Raw genomic sequence first — 19,417 nt, forward strand, 5'->3', positions numbered from 1 at the left:
TTCTAAAGATATTAAATATAGATATAGCATATATATGATAAATATACCAACTGATGTGCTCTCATAATTTAAAAAATTTAAACATAAAATAAAATAGGAATTAGAATAAGACTTACATTTTCTATTGTGTAATTCAAGAGCTTCTCTCAAGTCTACTGTTGCTCTTCCTAATAATGCATCTGCTTTTAAAGTATGATGACTCCACACTCTAAATTCTAATGTAGTCTGAGGTGTCACATTCCTATAGTCAAAAATAAGAAGAAAAAAAAACATACAAGAGATGAGGAATGACAATAGCCTATATCAATATAGTGCTTTATATTTGTGAAGCCTTTCTATCACAAAATCGCACTATTATCCTGCAAAATTAACTATTCCGCATTTTATAAATATGAAACTAAGGTTCAGCTAGGATCATAAAACTAATATGCAGCAGAAGAAAAACGTTCAAAGATAGGTCCCTCTTGAATCCAGCTCTCTTTCTATGCCATTATTAATTCCTTTATAATAATTGCCTAGTAGAGTCACATTCATTTTTAGGAAAACCCAGTTTAAATCAATAAATCATCTGAAATAGAGAATAGAGTATTTAAAAAGAATTATTTGCTTACTACTTAACTTTAAACAGGGACTTAAAATGGAGAAATGTGATAATCACATTTTTATAATAATTATGATGATAATATAATAAGGATAAATGATGAATAGATAAGAATTATCTATAATTGGACTGTTAAAATACAAACTCAATAGTTTCTTATATAACTGCATTATTTTAATATAAATAGGAATTTGTAACATTCTTGAAACTAGTTACTGATTAATTACATGGCAATATAAGTTTTAAAATCTTTATTAAATAAACACTGTGATTTAACTATATAGTACTTAATCTATGATACTGAGAAATAGGGGGGAAAATCCCCCCCCCCAAACAAAGTGATCCTAGGTTAACACTTTCTTAAGGTATTATATTTCTATTTTTAAATTTCTTAGCAAGTTTCTTTTTCAGTATAGAGGATAGAGAAGTGAGTTGAGAATGGAGACCTGGATCTGAATCATAGTTCTGACATGAAGTTTCTGTGTGACCTAAGATGTTTCTACCTATCTGGGTCTCAATTCGTGAAAAATATTTAAATAGATATAATCTCTACTACTGTTCTTTCCAACTCTCAATATAACTTATATAATGCAAAAATAAAAATTCAGTTTTACTTCTCTAATAACTATAAATTTTCAATTAGCAAAATAAAAAAGAATACCTGCAGTACCTGTTAGTGAATATATTAATATTCATATGTACCTGTGACCACATCAATGTTGTTCCTATAAAGGTTCACATTGCAACACATTCATCCAATGCCATTCTTGTCCAAATACTCCTTTCTATAAATCTACAAGAGGACATTACATTTGAAGTGCTAGTCTTCCTCTTGTTCTCTTAATAGTGGCAGGGATTCCAGTGATTCATGTCACATTATAGTCTAATAATTTAGAATTACTAAAAATACTGCCTTATGTCTACAATATACTACAGATATAGTTTGACTCAAAGAATCTCAGAAAGATCTCAGAGGCCAAATAAATCAGACCTGCACTTGTACATACAACATTTCTAATGAAATCATCTAGTCCTTTTTATTTTTTCTGAGAAAAATTACGATTCTCAAGGTAGTCCATGTACTTTTGAACAGCTATAACTGTTAAAGAAGTTTCTCCTTATATCTAGTCACAAAATGTCTTCCTGAAACTTCTACCCCACTGTTCTTTTTTCTGCTCACTGTGTCTAACCAGAACAAGTCTAATACCTCTTTCATTTGAAGGAACCTTCTCTTTGGTATTGCCAGTTAATTCAATATATTGACACTTGATGTAGTTTTCAATCCCCTCACATAATCATACTTAACTTGCTTTATATACATTCTATTTTGTTAATGTCCTTCCTAAAATGTGTCACACAAAGCTGAACATAATATCCTAGAGTTGGTTTGAAATGGATTCTTATTGTGTAATTACCTCCCTCTCTCACTGTAAACAATATCGCTCTATTAATGCAGCCTAGGATCACAATGGTCTTCTTGATTATCACATTACTCCTGATTCATCTTAGCTTGTAATTCATTAAAATGCCATTAACATTAGCACACAAGATGGTTGTTTAGTCAGGAATTCTAAATGGACTTCATGTATGATCTATGAACAACAGACTATATAGGTCTAAGGAATAACCAAGCTTGACCTAGAAAAGTTCATCAACAAATAACTAGTTACTATGTAATAAATTTTTTGGCCACGATTCATAAAGACTGTGGAACAAGTACCTCTGTGCAGATGCAATCACAAATCCTAGAAATAGTTGAATCATAACACATAACATCAGGTAGCTCTATGAGTCTTTGAGCCACATAACCCAATTTCCAATGTAAGCCTCTATCCATTATTCTAATTACCTTTCCCCTACACATATATAACATATAGCTATCATCCTGTACATTCATATATGTATATGTCTAAATCTTTCTTTTAATATAAATATATACAACTATAGATCTATGCAGATCTACAAAAAGACAGATCTGGAAATATATGTTTGTGTACAAATAAGTAGCTAATAGTTATATAGTATATATATTATACTATATATAATATATATATTTTAAGGTTTACAAAGTGCTTTAGAATTATTTTATTTTATCTTCATAACATCTCTGGAGGATAGGCGTTATTACCCCATTTTACAGATAAGGAAACTGAGTAGAAGTGACTTGCCTAGAGTAACACAAATAATAAAAATCTAAAGTCAAACTTGAATAGATGTCTTTCTGACTCCAGGTGTGGCACTCTACCTAAGGTGCTACCTAGCTAATTATAAATATATGTAAAAATAAATATGAACACAAGCATGTGTGCATAAGTAGTTATTTCATCAATCTGGATACATATGCATGTGTCTGTCTATGTCATAGGGGGATATAGAGAGGGAGGGGAGAGAAAAACAAGGGAGAGAGTAAGGAAAAAGAGAACAACAGATGTATTTTGGAGGTCCACAGATCAGCCTATTGATATATAGTACAGTTTAGTCACTTTAAGGACTAAATTATTTCATATGGGTGGATATCTATTTCATGAATTAAACCACTCTAAATTTGTGTACATAGTCTTTGTTTGTTGCTATAGCCAAAAAAATTACTACCTGACTTATAGTGGTGGCTGAGTGATTAGAGAGAAGAGGTCAAACATGAGAAATCTTATGACCATAGAAACAGTAAAATATGGCATGAAGAGAGGATTGTTGGGGGGGGAGGGGGAGTAAAGATGATGTTAAGTTTTAGACATGCTGAGTCTGAGATATCTAGGACATCCAGTTTGAAGTATCTAATAGTTGGAGATGTGAATGTGGAACTCAGGAAAGAGATGTAACTGTTTTAAATGTGTGTTTGTGTATTTGTAAGAATGTAAGTGCACAGGGTAGACGTGGATGTGGCTAGAGAAAAATATAATGCAAGACATTATATAGTGTACTATGCGTAAGCAGCTCAGCTGTCTGTCTGTCTCTCTCTCTCCCCCCTTCCCTTAATTCCTTCATTTATATCAATTAAAATCTCCATAAATCCCCAGCTGACTTGGGTATTTTTCATATTTGGGAATTTCCCATGGAGACCACTTATTTAGATTTTAAGTCAAAACACTAAAAATTACCCTTACAGTTTTGGCGTTTACACCAGACAGGGTTCAAGGGATGAGCAAAATAAAGGATGTTCCCTACTATCAGTTCTTGAAAGAATCGGATCTGGAATGTCCAGGAATTTGATGATGACAATCATTTATTCATGAGGTTTCTATGTTGTCACATAGTTAAAAAGTAGCAAGGCTGGGATTTACTTGAGGTGCTCTGACTAAAAAGTCCAGAACTTTCCTCCTTAAATGGTAAGGAGCCTAGTCTAGGCCACATTGAGTAAAGTACATCAGTCAAATCAATCAATAAGCATTTTATTAAGTACCTAGTATTAAATTCCTTAGGCCTCAATGTGACCACCTGTAAAATAAGGAGACTGAACTGGACAGCTTCTAAATTTCTAAGACTTTGGTTCTTTTTATTTCTTAATCATGTCATATTTTCCAACATATTTTTCAAAATCTTCTCTTTTGCTAATTTTTATCTGTCACTGAATATTAAATATATAATTTGTGATTTCATCTTTCTTTTTTATTTCCTCAACAACATAAGCTACAACTATCTTCATGGTAGTCTTTATGGTTTTGCTTATTAATAGCACTGCAAGGCAAGATGAAGAAATGTTTCCCTAAATTAAATTTCTTGTTTTCTTTGGAGATACAATAAAATAAACTCTATTAATAAGCAATTCCTTTATTTGACTATCTCTATAGAGAACATAAGAGTAAATGTATCTTACTCAAATACTGATATAACTCCAGTAGTACATGGAAACACAAGTTGACAGACAATGATCTTTCATTTAAGATACCAATTAAGTAGCTTTTCTTCTAGAGACCGTGCAGTTCTAAGCACCATCTGCCCTCCTTTCTGCTACAATGTCCACAGAAGGAGATAGTGTTCATTGAATTAAATGCAATCTATTTTTTTTTTAATTTCATGGTTTGGTTTTGTGTTTTCCTTTATTTCCTGGTTTCTACAACAAAGACTTTATTCACCCAGTGGTCAGCTATTAGCAATGATCCTCTCTGTGCTTAGGCAGATTGGTCCTTGGAAAATACCAAATATGTCACAATGAATATACTCTAAGCTTTTCCAACATGGTTCAGAGCATGTAGGTGGCACAGTCAATAGATAAATAGAGTACCAGGTCTAGAATCAGGAAGATGTGAATAAAAATCCAATTTCACATCTGTATAAGTTTCAACACCTATAAAATGGGGTTTAATAATAAAGTTTACCTCCCAGGGTTGTAGTGTGCATCAAATGACAAAATAATTGAAAAGCATGTAGCAAAATGCTTGGCACATAATAGTGTTATAGGTAAATTAAGTAATGTGTGTGAGTCTGCAGATGGATAGCAGAATTCTGGAATTCTGGGATAGAGCAACTGCTATTGGAGAGAAACAATTGAGCCGAGGGGCTGTGGCTTTTCTCTCTCTGAGTGGACCTGAGGAGATTAGCTTTTTCCCTATGGCATTTGACTGCTTGTTCTTCACATCCTACCTGTTGTTTGGATTATCCTGTACCCTGTTGGCTATTTGACACCTGCTGAGTTCCTGTACTGCTCTTGTGACAACTAACAGCTGTGAGACCATCTGACTTCTGAAAACCTAGTCACCTCCATGCCATAATCAGATATCAGAGTAGGATTTGGTTGTGAAATAATTTTACATACACACGTTATTGAAACAAAATACTTACACGGTTAATTGTTCATCCCACTTTGGATTAGAAGAACTACTAGATTTTGCTGTTTTCTTAATTTCTCCATCTACAGATAATTCTGCATAGATAGCTGTTCCAAACCAGTTCTTTTTTCTTTTCAGTTTGGCACTAGAAACTGATAGAAACACGACAATTAATAAAGCATATATCTTACCCACCCCCTCCAAATACACTCATTCAACCAGTGTCCCATATGTCTCTGAATCTGATAAAAGAAGCCTTAGACATTCCCTAACTGTATGACCCTGGACAAGTCACTTAACCACGAATACCTAGTTTTTACCATTCACAAAAGGCAGTTAAAAAAAAAAATCTGATACAAGCACAAGTATGTTGGTTAATTCTCTCCTTAATAACCTTCAGCAAATATTATGATGCAGTAAGAAATTATGAATATGAAAAATTATGCAAAATGTGGGGGAAATCTATGATCAAATACAGAGCAAAACCAAAACAGATTGATTGTAAGGTAAATTAAAGTATCACCAAAAGCAAGTCAAATTCAAAGTAATTAAAAAAACTAGAGAAAGTCCCAGAAAAGAGATTTTAAAACATCATCTTCCTTCTTCACAGATGAGAAGTAGGTGGCTACTAGGATAGAGTGTTGTTTACATTCCAAGATTCAGTCATTAAATCAGATGCTTTTGCTCAATTGTTTAACTTTGTTGTGAGAGAATCCAAACTATAGGAATCAAAAGAGTGCCCTCCATTCTTGCAATAATTGTGAAGTAAAGACAAAAGAAATCACTAAAACATGTGCATTTTAAAAAGAAACATTTTTAGTGATTTCCTATTGTCTCTAAGAATAGCACTCTATCCATTATAAAACCTAATTGTTTAATACGTAAGTAATTTGTAAGCTCATAGGGAAGAAACTATTTTTCATTCTTTCTTCATATCTCAGGACATAGTCCATAGCCTTTCGAGTATTTATTGTTTTGTTTTTTAACTCTTCTGTCTTAGTATCAACTCTAAAATAGAAAAGCAGCAAGGGCTAAGCAAATGGGGTTAAGTGGCTTGCCTAGGGTCATACAGCTACAAAGTGTCTGAGATCATATTTGAACCCAGGTCCTTCCAGTCTGAAGGCCTGGAGCTCTACCCATTCTGTTACTTAGCTGACACAAGTAATAGGTTTTTAATGAATGTTTGGTGGATTAGACTGATTGTTGTGACTGCTTTCAGAGAAGATCAAAACGTGTCTCTCTTCCCAAACTCCTCCTCCCTATTTGGATTAAACATCATACATTTACACTTAAGAAATTATTTACCAGGGGCCACTGGGTGGCTCAGTGGATTGAGAGCTAGGCCTAGAGATGGGAGGTCCTAGGTTAAAATCTGGCCTTAGACACTTCCTAGCTGTGTGACCCTATGCCAAATCACTTAAACCTCCTTGGCTAGTCCTTACTACTCATTCTTCTGCCTTGTAACCAATACACAGTATTGATTATAAGATAGCAGGTAAGGGTTTTATTTAAAATTCTTTTTAAAAAAGTCATTTACCTCTAAAGAAATCAATTTTCAAAGATATTTTTTCATTATTTTTATTATTTGTTAGAGGAGTTCTCTGAGAGGGGAAAGGTGGGGGAATATTTAGGAATATAACATATGAAAATAGAAGTTAACAATAATATTTTTAATTAAAAAAACAAACCAACAAAATCAGGTATATTTCAGAGCTATCGCTAGGGAAAAGAATTATTAACCAAACAAGAGATTAAAGTGACCACAAAAATAATAAAAATAATTAGAACTGTATAAAATTTTTTAAATTTTGAAATCAATAGTTAGAATAAGATAGGATAAAAAAACTGCCTCGAATATCTGACAAGCACCTGATATCCAAGATATATAAAAGTAACACAAATATTTAAGACCAAAAGCCATTCTCAAAGGAAGAACTACAAACTATTAACAACCATATGAAAGACTGCTTCAAATCATTAATAAGAGAAATGAACATCAATACAACTCTGAGGTTTCACTTCGTACTCAGAAAATTTGCAAAGATGACAAAAAAAGCAAATTGTTATTGTTGATGGGGCTTGCAGGAAGACAGGTGGACAAAAAAATTTTTAAAAGAGAACATTCTTAACCCTGTTTTGTAATTACTAGTAAATTAAAATTAACTGTGCAGGAAATCATATAATTAGCTCACCAAGAAAAGCACTTCTCCAAGGAACCCCATGTCCACAAATTACTAATATCTATCCTAATATATTCCCTAATCTAATCTCAACATTAGAAATAAAGCAAACTCATTTGTTAATTAAAATATACTCATATCCCTAAATGACTTAAGGTATTAAAATCAAATTTGAACTCAGGACTTTATGACTGTGAGGCTAGTACTTAATCTATCATGCCACTTAACTAATTCTTTTGCTAATATATTAATTAATAATAAATATTATGGAATATGGACAGCAAAGTATGACAGTGAATAGAGTGCTGGGCCTGGAGTCAGGAAGATTCAATTTCCTGAGTCCAAATCTGGCCTCAGGTACTTGCTGGCTATGGGAACCTGAGAGGGTCACTTGGATCTGTTCTAGATTTCTTCATCTGTAAAATGAGCTGGAAAAGGAAATGGTAAATCACTCCAATATCTTTGTCAAAAAAATCTCAAATGGATTTACAAAGACTCATACACAACACAAATGACTGAATGACAACAAAAATTAAAGCATGCTAACTAACGAGGTGTGAATATAAGGGGACCTGTTAAAATGCTTTTAAACCACCTTTTTTTTTTTAACAATATCTCCTTAATAAGATATTACATTCCTTTCTTAAGTTTAGATCTTTTAATCAGTCCCCCTAATCCCCACCCTTATTTTACTGCCCTTTCCATCCCCTCCCTTCTTATTCCCCTCTTATTTTTCTTTAGGGTCTATTAAAGGTTTCCTCCTTTCCCTCCCTTTAGGTATTCCCCCTGCCCTCCCCCCTCCTTTGGTTTTTCCTTCTCAACTTCCCTGTAGGGTATGATAGAATTCCTCTTCCCTCTCAGAATTGATTCCACAGAGAATTAGGTTTAAGTATTATTTATTAGCACTCTCTTCCTCTCCTTCTTTTAGTAGTATTCTTCCCTTCCCCCTCCCATGTGCCTCTTCATGTGGTATAATTTATCCTATTTTTCTTCTTCCTTCAAGTTTCTCTTGGTGCCATCTTCTATCCTCACCCTTTTTTACATGTCACCTTAATTCACTTAGTACCCAAATCTCTACCTATGAATAATTCTTCTAATTACTATGATAGTGAATACAGTTTTTGAGAGTTACAAATATCATTTTTCCATATAGGAATATGAACAATTTGACCTTACTAAAGTCCTTAAGCCTCCTCCTCCCCCTTTCTTGTTTACCTCTTCATGTTTCTCTTGAATTTTGTATTTGGATATCAAATTTTCTATTTAGTTCTGGTCTTTTCTTCACAAATTCTAGGAAATATTCTATTTTGTTAAATGCCCATACTTTTCCCTGGGAGTATATAGTCAGTTTTAATGGGTAGGTGATCCTTGATTGTAGATCCAATTCTCCTGCCTTTCTGAATATCATATTCCAAGGCTTGTGGTCCTTTAGTATGGAGGCTGACAGATCCTATGTAATCCTGATTGGTAGACCTTAATATCTGAGTTGTCTCTCTCTGGCTTCTTGTAATATTTTCTCCTTAGTTTGGAAGCTGTTGAATTTGGCAATTACATTCTTGGGGGGTGGGGAGGTGGGTTGTTTTTTGAGGATTTAATGTAGAAGGTGAGCTATGGACTCTTTCAATGTCTATTTTGTCCTCTTGTTCAAGCATATCAGGGCAGTTTCTTGGATAATTTCTTGTAATATGATGCTGCGGTTTCTGTTTGTTTGTTTTTTCTAGGTTTTCAGGCAGACCTATGATTCTCAAATTGTTTCTCCTGGACCTGTTTTCCAAGTCTGTCATCTTCTCAATGATATATTTCATATTTCCTTCTATTTTTTCATTCTTTTGACTTTGCTTTATTAATTCTTGCTGTCTTGTGAAATCATTAGCTTCTACTTGCCCAACTCTATTCTTTAAAGACTGGTTTTCAGCTATGATCTTTTCATTTTTCCTTTTCGGTTTAGTCTATCCTGCTTTTTTATGGCTTACAGCAGGGTCAATTCTGGTCTCCAATTTGCTTATCATTTCATGTGAATTCTGGGCTTCTTTTTCAAGTGGGAGATTCTGTTTTTTAAACTGTTATTTTTCTTTTTGAACTATTTCCCACTTTTCCTGTTGTTTCTTCCATTTTTCTTACTTGGTTCTTGAACTCAAATTTGAATTCCTCAACAACTTGTGACCAATTTCCTTTTTTTTTTTTTAAGTTTGGATATGTTTGCTTGTTTGTTGTTCTCTACTGTCTACTCTGAAATCTTCTGTTTTTCTCCATAGAAGTTATCCAGGGTCAGAGTGTAGACTATAGTTCTTGGGCATTGGTGGCCATTACTGTGTTAGTTTTTCTTCCCCTTCCCAGCCAGAAGTCTGAGTGAGGAGGGTAGGCAACTTTCTCTGTATCGAGCTATAGAGCGTATTTGATCTGAGACTACTTTTCAGTCTCCACCACATCTTCTGGGCATAGCCCCTCTGTGTCCTATCTGAGCCTAAGCTCCGTGTTCCTCTGCCTCCTGGGATCCCAAGTCTTGCTGCCCTCGGGGGTGAGTCAGTGGTATCCTTAGCCAGCCCACCCCACCCCCAACTTAGTCACTGACTCTGATGCTATAGGTGGAGTGAGAGAGGAGTGGTCAGCTCATGCTTTGGTAGGAGTAATTTTACTCCCTTCTAGAGTGAAAGTGCCCAAATGCTGCCTACCTTCAAGGCTGTGCCCTATGGTAGAGCCCCTGAGATAATTGGATTTTGATTTTTGTCCTTTTGAGGTCTTTATATTGGTTGGTGGTGAGGAGAATAAGACCCTTGCTTCTACTCTGCTGCCATCTTAGCCCAGATGTCTCAAGTTTAGATCTTTTAATTAAGGTATGTAATTTCAAAAAAAGAGAGAGATATTAAAACCAAACTCCACTATAAATTTTGAAATACTGTTATGTCTAAGCAACAGATCCCTCAAGACCAGTTCATCTTAGCATCCCCACTTCCTACTCCAAGGAAGCTAGTTGCTTCAGTCACTAGCCATCTCCATTCTACTTAACTTACTTCCCAATACCTATCTCCAGAGATTCCCATCTGGCTCACCTTTCTGGCTTCTTCACTAAGTTACCTAACATATCTTCCCTAAGTCTTTTCTTCTACAAGTTAACATTCATATCTTCTTCAATTAACTGGCAAATGGTAGAAACTTAAGAAATCTTACCATCCTGCCTGATTTACTCTAGACACCATATCAAATTTGTCAATGTACTTCCGTAAATATGGCACCCATAAATGAGCACAATATTTGAGGTATGATTTAACTAGAGAAGAACACTTTGATATGACTAGCTCCCTAGACCAGGATGCATAACACAGTCTTAAACCATCTAATTTTCTTAACTGCCACATCATACTCTCAAATAGTACTGATCTTCAAGTTTACTAAAATTACAAGTTTCTTTTCAGTTAACTGGATTGCAAACAATATTTTCTCTCTTAAAACAATGACCCCCCCCAAAAAATGGGGGGGGGGGGAGAAGAGGCAGCTGGGTAGCAAAGTAGATTGAGAGCCAGGCCTAAAGGCTCGGAGGTCCTAGGTTCAAATTTGACCTCAAGACTCTTCCTAGCTGTGTGGCCCTAACCCCAATTGCCTAGCCTTTGCCACTCCTCTGCCTTGGAAGCAATTTATAGTATTGATTCTAAAAGGTGGAAGGTAAGGGTTATTAAAAAACAAATAAACCCCAAAACACCTTATCTTCCGTCTGTATAGATTCTAAGGCAGAAGGGTGGTAGAGTTAAGCATTTGGGATTAAGTGACTTGCCCAGAGTCATACAACTAGCAAGCATCTTAGATGAGATCTGAACCCAGGTTCTCCATTCTCCAGGCCTGGTACTCTATCAACTATGCTACCTATCTGTCCTTCAAACAATATCTCTTCAAGGGGCCAGGTAAATGGTAGAGTGTATAGAATGCCAGGTTTAGAGTCTTCAAGAAGACTCATTTTCCTGACTTCAAAACTGGCCTCACCAGGTGTATAACCCTGGACAAGTCACTTAATCCTGTTTGCCTCAGTTTTCTCATTTATAAAATGATCTGGAAAAGGAAATGGTAAAACAATTCAGTATCTTTGCCAAGAAAATCCCACAAGGGGTCACAAAGAGTAGAACATGACTGAAACAAATGAACAACATAAATTCTATTCAAATTTTGGTCTTTAGTCTTTGCTAAAGGTATTTCTATATTATAGTCTGCCAAAAAGATACTGACATGCTGATTAAAAAAAATTACACTCAGTCATGAAGTAATTGATGTTGCATCTTGTAGCACTGTCCACCAGTGTCAAAGGGAACACTCCCTCATCCTCTCCTTAAAGATGATCCAAGTCTGCCAGTTCCAAAGTTGATTTCCTTCCTGAAGGTACTTCCACACAGGCTCTCTGTCTGCATCCCTGATTGAGAGAGTATCAACTGCCAGTTTTCCAGCTGCCTTAAAATGCTGACCCAGACAGCTCTGTGGAATCTTGGTTTGAAGGCTGTCAGTCAGCCTTGCCCAATTCCCTTGCAAAAATCTACAGTAAAGATAATTATTTCTCAGCTCCTTTTTGACCATACTCTAAATCCTGGTCCCCAAATAGTAAAAGATCCAGCCAGAAACCACACACAAGAACACAGGAAGAAATCTACTTGCCGTACCAACTCCTAAGTCTATCTGCTAAGAGGCACAATGGTCATATGCAATAATATCAGTGAAGACAAAAAGGAAAGACTGCTCCAAATTACTACTAAGCAATTGAAACACATTCATAAGCACTTACTATGTGGCCAGCCACTGGACTAACAAAGTTCTTTAGCTTAACAATTTCACATTCCAAATGGAGAAGATGTTATTCAAATAATTAAATATACAAAAGATACAACCAGAACAAATGAGAAATAATCTCAAAGGGGTTACTAGCAGCAGAGGGCCTGAGAAAAGCTTCTTGTAGAAGGTAGGTTTTAAGCTCATTTTTTGAAGGAAGCTAGGAAAATTAAGAAAAGGGAGAACATTCCAGGGATGGGAAACAGATGGGACAAATGCATAGAGACAACACATTGGGTGCTATTTATAAGGAATAGCAAATATATTGGTATAAGTGCATTACAAAGTGTATGAAGAAGAATAAAGGATAAAAATACATAAAGACAGTTAGGGGCAAAGTAATGAAGAGCTTTAAAATCCCAACAAACAGTTTGTAATAGCTCCCTGGAGCAAGCCACTAGTTTTCTTGGTGTTTGTGGCAGGCAGGGGGAGGAGCTGACACAGTCAGAATTAATGCTTAAAAAAAATAACTTTGTTAGCTGAGTGAACGTTGAATGAGAGTAATATACGTATTTTAAAACTATACTTAATAGAAATTCAAGGGTTTCATACATAATTTTCTTAACTTTCTATACATGCAGAACAGCAACACATCTGTAATTTACAGTTTCCCTGGGGCACTACCTTAGAGGTTAAGTGACATGATATATTCATGATCAGAGACAGGACTTGAGGTCAAGTCTTCTTGACACCAAGACCAGCCATCTATCCACTATAGCATGCTGTCAATTTGATCATAGGCTACATATACCTGGGGCAGCTCAGTGACACACTAGATAGTGCATCTGGCCTAGAGTCAGGAAGTCCCAAGTTCAAATCTAGCCTCAGACCATTTACTAGTTGAATGACCCTAGGCAAGTTATTTAACCTTGTTTGCCTCAGTTTCATCATCAATAAAATGAGCTAAAGAAGGAAATGGCAAACCACTTCAGTATCTTTGCCAAGAAAACCCCAAATGGGGTGAGGAAGAATCACACTTCTGAACAACAAATATATTAACATATGCATCATGCCCAGAACAAGAGCTTTGACAGTCTTTATTCTGTCCGTGTCAAAGAACTATGTTTCTCAAAGTATGATCTTTGGACTTTTTAGAATTCCTGTCACTCTTTCAGGGAATATGCAAGGTCAAAAGTATTTTCTAAAAAAATCATAAGACATTTTTTGCCTATTAAAAATACTTCCTCCTTTTCTAATTATCTGGGAAAGCATATTTTTTCATATACTTCAACCAAAACATATGACAACAGGTTGAATGCAAAAACTGATCTGAGAATCCAGCTGTCTTCAAATAAGCAAGACATTAAAAAGATTTGCAAAAATATATAAAATAATGCCACTCTTGTCACTAAATATGGGTTTTTTTTGTTCTAGAAGAGTTTTCATTTTAAAATATTTGTTAACCATGTAACATGTGTTATGATTTTAAAATGAATAACTATTTTAAATAGTTATCAAATTAATATCAATAACTATGATCCACAAACAAAATCTCTTTGGGGTCCTCAATAATTTTTGAGAGTGTAAAGAGATACTAAGACAAAAAGTCATAGAATGATAGCAATACCTACTATATACCAAGCACTGTGCTAACTTTCCCATTACTGTGATGTCTTCTGACTCTCACATAAATTGTATTTAAATGAGGCAGAATTGCACAAAGTCATCAGTTACAATCTTTTCAATCTCTCACAGCCACAAGTTGAGGTGAGCAGGGATGGCTCAAGATGCAATGGATATCCTTGACTTCTTGTCTGCTTCAGTCATTTTCACGGCCTTTGGAACAATTGTTCTCATCTGCTCCTTCCACATACTCAAGGCAAGGTTTCAGGCCCATCAGTTTCTCTTAACCTGCCTGGTTTAGCCAGGCTGCTTAGAAATGTATCAGGGTGTGGCTGCTATGAATGCTGCAGCTTCTTGGAGTCACAGGCTTCCAAGAACCAGGTGATAGACGGACACCAAAGGAGGAAAATAACCTAGAAATAAGTGGCTCAGGCAAGCCCTCATATCAGATACTAGTTTTCCCTGAATATCCTGTAGACCCTAGGGATTATGTTATCAATCAAACAGAGTCAAATTTAAACTGACAATTATGAAATCTAAACAAATAGTTATAAATATAGTTAACTTACCAGTCACCTGAAGCTGTGATCTTCTATTCTGGTTATTACTAGTATCAGACCGTGGTGAAGCTGTGGCCATTTCCTAGTATTCAGTTTTAGCCTATTTTAAAAAAGAGAATGTAATCATTTGTCATAAAATACGTATTTGAGTAATATTTACCACAACATATTATTTGAACTCTTTTAAGCTAGCCTAAGCTGAGACTATAACTAAGAGGATAGCTCCTTTTCTCATAAAATAAAACTTCAAATAAGATTATAGGTTTAGAGATAGAAGGGGCATCTGAGGGCATCTAGTCCAATTTATTTTATATATAAGGAACTATGTTTCAAAGAGTTTGTAAAATGGCTCACATAGATAATAAGATAATAAGTAGAAGAGTCAATATTTTAACTGAGTCCCTCTAACTCCTGACTGAAAAGCTAGCACTTTCCTCTATATCACACTGTCTCCATGTCTATATTCAATATATCACCTAAAAAATGTTTTAAGGTCATTAAAAAGCTCCAGAAAATGTCTGACTCCGAACTTAAGTGGAGTTGGTGATGCACGTAAAATCGGTCACATTTTTTTTTAAACCCTTACCTTCTGTCTTGGAATCAATACTGTGTATTGGTTCCAAGGCAGAAAGAGTGGTATGGGCTAGGCATTGGGGGTTAAGTGACTTGTCCAGAGTCACACAGCTGGGAAGTGTCTGAGGCTGGATTTGAACCTAGGCCCTCCAATCTCTAAGCCTGGCTCTCAATCCACTGAACTACCCAGCTGCCCCCCCCCCCGTCACATTTTCTAAGAAAATATTTTCCAATTTTCTATAGAAAAAGTACTTTATTAAAAAACATGGAATTATGAAATTATCATTCATTTTTCCTCTATGCCAAATGACAAAGAATTGGAAACAAAAAATTGTACTGGCATATAAAAATCCATTTTTTAACTGAAACTACAAGAATTTGGTAGAAGTAAATTCATGACAAAATTAAAGAAGAACAATACCCTTCAAAAGCACCATTTATAAGCCTGAAAATTATTGTTCTATGCATATCAATCAAGGAATCATACAGCTTCAGGTCCTATATTGTGGCAAGCATTATGCTCAGTACTATGAATATTCATATAAAAATGAAATTCAAACACTCAAGAAGGTTTACATTTTCCTGAGAATGTACACATGCTCATAAATAAACAAAAGTCATGCCTTAATCCACTCTGAAGTTTTGACTAGCTGTATATACATATGGAAGGACCAAAAAAAGGTGTGAGAAGGCATAGGAGACAATGACTTTGCCCTTAAACTGTCTCTATTACTCTTTCTTCAAGTGGAAGGGTTGCTAGATTTCAAAACCGGAGTACCCAAACCTCAGAGTTGTTAGGTATTTAGAAAATAATCATTAACTGGTCTGTCGTTCATTTCTCAGAGATCAAAACTGAAGTAAAACCATATGAAAAAAACTTAACTGATGAAATTCTAAGAGAATACTCAATGGTTTTGTTCTACCAACCACAAAATAAAGAGGAACTTCTTTAGTTGGCTTCAAAGTCAGGACTGGGGCGTATTCAAATGGCGCTAGTAGATCAGAATCTATCCTTTATGTTTACTTTTTTTTTAACCTAGTCCCTGCCTGGCAGTATTCTATAGTAGAGAGATAATACCATAAGGAAAGAACCTTGGAACCTCCCATTCAAGTCCAATGTGGGGGCCTTAATCCCTTTGGACATTCTCCATCCCCCACCCCCATCATGTTATCAACAGCAAGGAACACACAAACCCAAATAACCAACCTATGGGCTTGCATTAAAATTCAACCATACCCTTTGATCCCTCTCCCTCTTTCTAGTGCCAGAGATCTGGCTTCTATACTATAGACATTTGTTGGGGCTTCGGTGGCTAACATCACAGCAAGATTCTGTGCTGTAAAAATTTCTTCAATAGAGCAAAGGAATATAGAGAAGAGGACAGGGCATATGTCTGGCCTTCATGTGAGATGAAATTGTGCTTTATTCCCCAGTATACATTGATTTAGTGTTGGTAATCATAGATCAGCAACTTCCTATAGAAAAATTAGTGAAGTTAGGTGCCCTCTACTAGGATTGAATTGTAGAAAAATCCCCCTCCTCCAGCACTATATATATATATTTATATACATACACACACACACACACATACGAATATAGGCCTTTGATATACTTTTTCAAAAGTGGCTAAGAGATAACCCCCCACTTTCTTTTAGGAAGAAGTTTGGGTGTCCTAATTTCTATGAGAGAAATCTCAAAACTTACAAGTTATAACCTTGAGTAAGACATGTTACAGCCTGAATGTTGGTACCTGAGGAATCTTATAACAAAATCTGACTCAACTGAGAAATTATAAACCGAATGAATATTCCCATATTCTTGAAAATGTAGATAGAGGATAGGATAAGATAGCATTTCATGTTACACTACTCAGAAGTGTTGGGAAAGATTAAGGAGGCTAGAGGAAGAAGGATAGGACAAGATAGAGAAATATACAAAAGCACTGAGAGGGTAAAGGATGGGAAAGATCAAGGAGGAAGAAGGAAAGGGCAAAATAAAGAAACACTCAGATGAAGAAAAAGAGGAGATAGCATTGCATGGTAACCCTATAAATTCGTAATAAATCTGGGCATCTGTGCCCACTACTTCTGAGACCTCTCAGACAGTGGAGCCATTCTCATTCTCTCTCATTCTCTCTCTCTCCCCCCCTCTCTCTCTCTCTGTCTCTCTGTCTCTGTCTCTCTTTCTCTGTCTCTCTCTCTCTTTCTCCCTCCCTCTCTCCCTCTCCCTCTCCCTCTCCCTCTCCCTCTCCCTCTCCCTCTCCCTCTCCCTCTCCCTCTCCCTCTCTCTCTCTCTCTCTCTCTCTCTCTCTCTCTCTCTCTCTCTCTCTCTCTCTCTCTCTCTCTCTCTCTCCCTCCCTCCCCCCCTTAGGTAACCCCCCACCATGAGGATACTGTCTCTCCCTGTTCCCTCACCCTTGTCCTCCCCCACAACTCATCAGAATAAAGTCATGTGAACTCTGCCAGCATCAAGTCTCCTGTCTGCTAATCAGAGTGATTCATGGGGGGAATGACCCCCCCATTCCAATCCACACAGATGGGGGAGTGCCTTGGATTGTAGAACAATAGAAGTGCCTCAGTTTAATCAGAGTGCTTCTGTATGCTTCTAAAAAACCCCATGAGCAAGAAAGCAGACAGGGAATGACAGATGCAAGAGAAAAGACCAGAGCCAACACTTCTAATGTTGAGACCATTCATTTTGCATGAGTATGAACAGCAACCTTTTAGGGGGAGGTGTCCTCTCTTTCTACCCTTGTGTGTGAATGGACACAGCTTGAATAGCTCATTGGCAGAGTTCAGGAGGCTTTTAAAGACCAAGTGAAGTGAATTGGGGAGTCCTTATTATCGTAGTTCTGTATCTCTAAGATGGGATCAACTGAGAACAGGATGAATGTGTGTGTATGGAGCCTCAGAGAAAGAGGCGAGTCAGGAGAAAGGGGAACGTCTAATTAGGGAAGTTTGAAGATGAATGTGGAATGATAAAGCTAGGTGGGATACGGTCCTAAAAATCTAGGTGGGATAAGGGAATAAATTGTGCTTCCAAAAGGGACAGAGTCTATTTGCTCAAAGAGCAAAATAGAGGTAGATAGGGAGCTAGCAACTGAAAAGTAAAAACCCTTTTCATTTCTGAAGCAACAAGAGAAAAATAGCAAGAGATAGGACAATATTAGACGGGCCACCAAGTTAAGCTGTGCCTGAAAAGAAAGCAACATTAGAAATTTCAAGACAGAAAAATGGGGCAAAAAGGCATCACCCCAGAGGAAAAAGAAGTCCAAAATAGAGGACATGGATCCATACAAGAGAAGTGAACACAATTCCTAAGGGTAGTCCTTTAAAGGCTAAATTGAATGCTTGAAAAAATTCCCCTTTATAATGAACACTTTGACCCAGGAACATTCATTGAGTATTGCTGTTTTCAGTGGGCAAGTTTGACACACAGACACACACTCTGTGCCCAAAATTTGGATCTAATGATTATACGGTCTGTAAGAACCTAAATAAGACTGTTAATGGGAGAAAATTTACAAATGGCAGGGAGATAGCATATGCTGCATTATGGCATCCAGAGGTAGAAAGCATAGTGATGAGAGAAGAGGCAGAAGGGGACAGAGCATTGGCTGTAACAGTTACTGAAGCAGAGAAGGAAAAAGAACCACGGGAAGACACAAAGAAGACTTGGGATTCATTAAAGTCTCTCCCTCCCCTGTATCTGATTTCTCATCTGATCTTTGCATCCTGGCGTGGCTGCAGCTATTGTCCAGGTTTGGTGGTAAGCATCCTTAATACAGTAACTGGGAGAAGCTTAATATTGTAGGTCAGGTGAGGCGTCTCCCCGAGCTCTCTCAGAATTTAGGCTGATTCCTTTTTTTCCTTTACCTCTCCTGAAAACGCCATCCTCCTAGGAGGCCCCTCATCTCGGAGAAGGCCTCGTGGCAAGGTCGTCTCTGAACTCCCCTTGGCTCAGGCTAGGCCGGAGAAATGTTATACCCTTTTCCCTCTCTCTTCTTCTCAATTCCTTCCCTCTATATTAATTAAATCACCATAAAATTCCCAAACTGACTTGAGTATTTTATTGGGATTTGAATTAATCCCTGGAGACCAACTAAATTTATATTTCAGTCAAAACCCCCTAAATTTACCCCTTACACACCCCTCTCAGTGCCTCTGAGGTTCAGAATTTTTAAAAGGACATGAAATTTCTGTTAGAAGATCCTGTGGGTGTTGCTGATCAAGATGATCAATTTTCAGGGCCAAATTTGTACTCATGGCCAGAGACAATGGCAATTATGAAACAATTATTCATTGAAGAAGAAAGAGGTCAGATTAGAAAAGCAGCTATAAGAGAATGGGACCATGGACACCCAGGAA

At 36.4% G+C, this 19,417-nt stretch overlaps 1 protein-coding gene across 9 annotated transcripts in view; it reads right to left on the reverse strand.

The window, feature by feature from the left end:
* WWP1 (WW domain containing E3 ubiquitin protein ligase 1) overlaps positions 1-19,417 on the reverse strand; it is a 176,164-nt gene that overhangs the window by 89,542 nt on the left and 67,205 nt on the right. For all 9 annotated transcript variants that reach the window (XM_056823349.1, XM_007488064.3, XM_007488066.3 and 6 more), the window contains 3 exons: positions 14,486-14,576; positions 5,381-5,519; positions 117-241 (listed from right to left, as the gene is read on the reverse strand). In XM_056823349.1, the coding sequence (XP_056679327.1) occupies positions 117-241; positions 5,381-5,519; positions 14,486-14,555 (334 nt within the window). In that variant the 5' untranslated portion in view covers positions 14,556-14,576. The remainder of the gene's footprint in view (positions 1-116; positions 242-5,380; positions 5,520-14,485; positions 14,577-19,417) is intronic.

Source organism: Monodelphis domestica, chromosome 3, assembly GCF_027887165.1.
Source record: "Monodelphis domestica isolate mMonDom1 chromosome 3, mMonDom1.pri, whole genome shotgun sequence".
Taxonomy (NCBI): domain Eukaryota; kingdom Metazoa; phylum Chordata; class Mammalia; order Didelphimorphia; family Didelphidae; genus Monodelphis; species Monodelphis domestica.